The sequence below is a fragment of the Cebus imitator genome, unplaced genomic scaffold, assembly GCF_001604975.1.
Source record: "Cebus imitator isolate Cc_AM_T3 unplaced genomic scaffold, Cebus_imitator-1.0 Scaffold294, whole genome shotgun sequence".
NCBI lineage: Eukaryota > Metazoa > Chordata > Mammalia > Primates > Cebidae > Cebus > Cebus imitator.
In genome coordinates, this window is record NW_016107609.1 from 1,364,402 (window position 1) to 1,367,330 (window position 2,929).

General features: G+C 31.1%; 1 protein-coding gene across 7 annotated transcripts in view; it reads right to left on the reverse strand.

Moving 5' to 3' along the window:
* SEPTIN7 (septin 7) overlaps window positions 1-2,929 on the reverse strand; it is a 103,019-nt gene that overhangs the window by 32,274 nt on the left and 67,816 nt on the right. For all 7 annotated transcript variants that reach the window (XM_017502208.2, XM_017502209.2, XM_017502215.2 and 4 more), the window contains 2 exons: window positions 1,050-1,150; window positions 2-135 (listed from right to left, as the gene is read on the reverse strand). In XM_017502208.2, the coding sequence (XP_017357697.1) occupies window positions 2-135; window positions 1,050-1,150 (235 nt within the window). The remainder of the gene's footprint in view (window position 1; window positions 136-1,049; window positions 1,151-2,929) is intronic.

Genomic DNA, 2,929 nt, shown 5'->3' on the forward strand with positions numbered 1-2,929 from the left:
CCATGTCCTGAAGGAGCAATGAAGTATAAACAACACTGCACCCTATTATCAGGCATCTGGCGTCTGTTCACTCGAGATTCTGCATTTAGGTAGTCCTCAAATTTACTATCAATGTAGTCGATAACAGGCTGCCAGCTATAGAATGCAAATAAACAAAACAAGTTGCAATTCTACATATAAATGAACTGATGACTATTAAAGAACAATGATCAATATCTTCAAATAGGCAAAACGAATTACCAGTGGAAGATATGTCAAATTATTCTAAAGATTCAAAAATATAAATTATGTTAAATAAATCTTTAGTCATTATTTCAAAAATTTCCAAATGAAAGAAAAATTATTGTCAAAACACAGCTAAATTATTAGCGTATTATTTCCACTGATAAGTATACTAACACTTCATAATATGAAAATGATTATATTCCATTTTAAATTTCAAATGAGAGATTACTTTAAATAAAAACTTCATGATGAACTTCGGAGTACTAAGAGTTGACAGAAAATTACCTCAAAAACAATGTGAATTCAAACAAAAATAAAAGTATTATTTAGAAAATATTTAATTACTTCAGACTAAAATTTCATAGTTGTTTACTTAGGACTGACAGAAAAACTGAAAGTCGAAAAATCAGGTTTAAATTAGGATTGAGACAGAATTTATACAAATGGATAAAATTAAAGTGAACAGTTTTAATTAAAATTAATTAATTTATCCATTATACAAATGGATAAAATTAAAGTGAACAGCTTTAAAATTAAAGTGAATATCTTATAATAAATGAGAATTCTATCTAGCTATGTTATTTTAGAATATGTCTTTAAAAATTTTATGATAGATATTATCTCCATTTTATAGAAAAGTAAATGGGTTCAAAGAAGTTAAACAACTTTGTCAAATAAATGGCAAAGTTGGTATACAAACACAAGTCATCTTACTTGAAGTTTGGTGTTGCTAAGATGAGAAGTTTTAAAATGTCAAGAAGAAAAAGTTTAACCACCTCAGTACCTCAAATGCACTGGAACGCGTGAGGATAAACCCTTCTTACCAATTACTATTATCCACTGCATCTCCAAATCCTGGCGTATCAACTATTGTGAGCAGCAACTGAACACCACCTTCTTTGATTAAAACTTTGGATTGTTCCACCTATAAGAGTAATCGGTGCAGATGTTAATATCATACATTACACCAGTGACTTCCTACAAGGGGTGATGATAGGGACGTTCAAGTTTATCAAAACCAATTGCGAAACTGTTAGCAAATTAAATCTACCTACTCCCATATTTTCTTTAGAGTCAATGATTGTGGCCACTGGAAGTCCTGATTATTTGAAAGAAAGCATATATACAAATAGTTTGCCAATCTCTTGGCAAATTCATACTGAGTTTATGACTTAGACTTGGTATAAAGACAGAGGAATTGATAAAATATTGATCACCATTAAAGACATGTAATACTTATATAACTTAAAAGTTCATCTAATAATACAAATAAGCAGCATGAGTAATTCAGTGATTCACAGAGTTCAAATGTAATTAATCAGACAAGAACATCTAATTTACCATTTATAGTAAATGTCTTCCTGGAATATTCTCTAACAAGTTTGGCCCAAACGACTCACTCAAATGAACTTACTAACATTCCTGAATCTTTCTCAGCATGGATGTAATTACCCTTGCATTTATATTATGGCTAGGATCCAATCCTCTTCTCAAATGTGATACTCCACATTCTGGACAATGTAATCAGCAAAAGTCCAGACAGTTAAAAAAAAGTGTATTCTGATATGGTGAAACCTTACCAACCAACTATTGGACATAATGATAACAACAGTTCCTGGCACAAGTTAAGATATTCTGTAACCTCAAGTTTTGTTGTATGAGAAGATGTATTATCATTAATCCTGGACATAATGTTGCTATTGAATGCAAAGTATCAGTTTTCAGGAGCCCAAGATAAAGCAAACATGGATTGAAATAAAAAGGGGAATAATTCCTCCAGAAAATGATAGGCTTTCTCTTGATATACATTTATATTGCGTCCTTATTAAGGCTAGAGGCTCCAAGAACGAGGATAAGGTAATTTACAAGACAAAAATTTGGGACACTTTTAGAGACAGTCTATTTTCTTTTGGCCTGTTTTACAGATGCTACCTAATGTATGAAGATAGTACATGTACAGACTACCATTGCTGAGCAAGAAAAGTCTGTATCCGCACTAACCAATAACACTTTTTGAGATGATGGAATTGCGGTGTATCCACCACATTGTCCAATATGGTAGCCACCTGCCCATGTGGCTATTTAGTCCTTGAAATCTGACTAGTACAAATGAGGAGCTGAATATTTAATTTTATTTAATTTGAATTAACTTAAATAGCCACATGTGGCTAATGACTACTGAATACAGAGCACAGGCCTATAGCAATCAAGAGTTTTCTGTTAAAGGAATTTTATTATCACTAACAAAACTTATTAAAAGTGAAAAAAATTGCCTGAGATGTGGACATACATGACTTATCTTTTAGAGAAATGAGATGCCAAAGTCTTATCTTTAAGATTAATGTTCTTCAAACTGCTTTGATCCTGATACAAACTATCAGTGAAAATTCTGCATATCCAAAATGTATTTACCCACCAAATATATACTATTGGCAAAATGAATATTAAGTATTAATATGTATTATCATTTCTCTGTAGATAAAAAAGTTAACATCAATAAATAAGAGTTGTAATATTTTCTGATCATTCTCAGTATCAATGATGGAGGCACATCATTTAGGAGATCACTGTTATAAACCACATAACTAACATGTCTGTTATCAGGTTACCCTAATAACATGAGGAAAGCAACTCAGAGAAAACAATCAGATTCATCAGTGTGAGTGAACAAGAACAAAAGGAAAATTTTTTTTTTTTTTTTTTT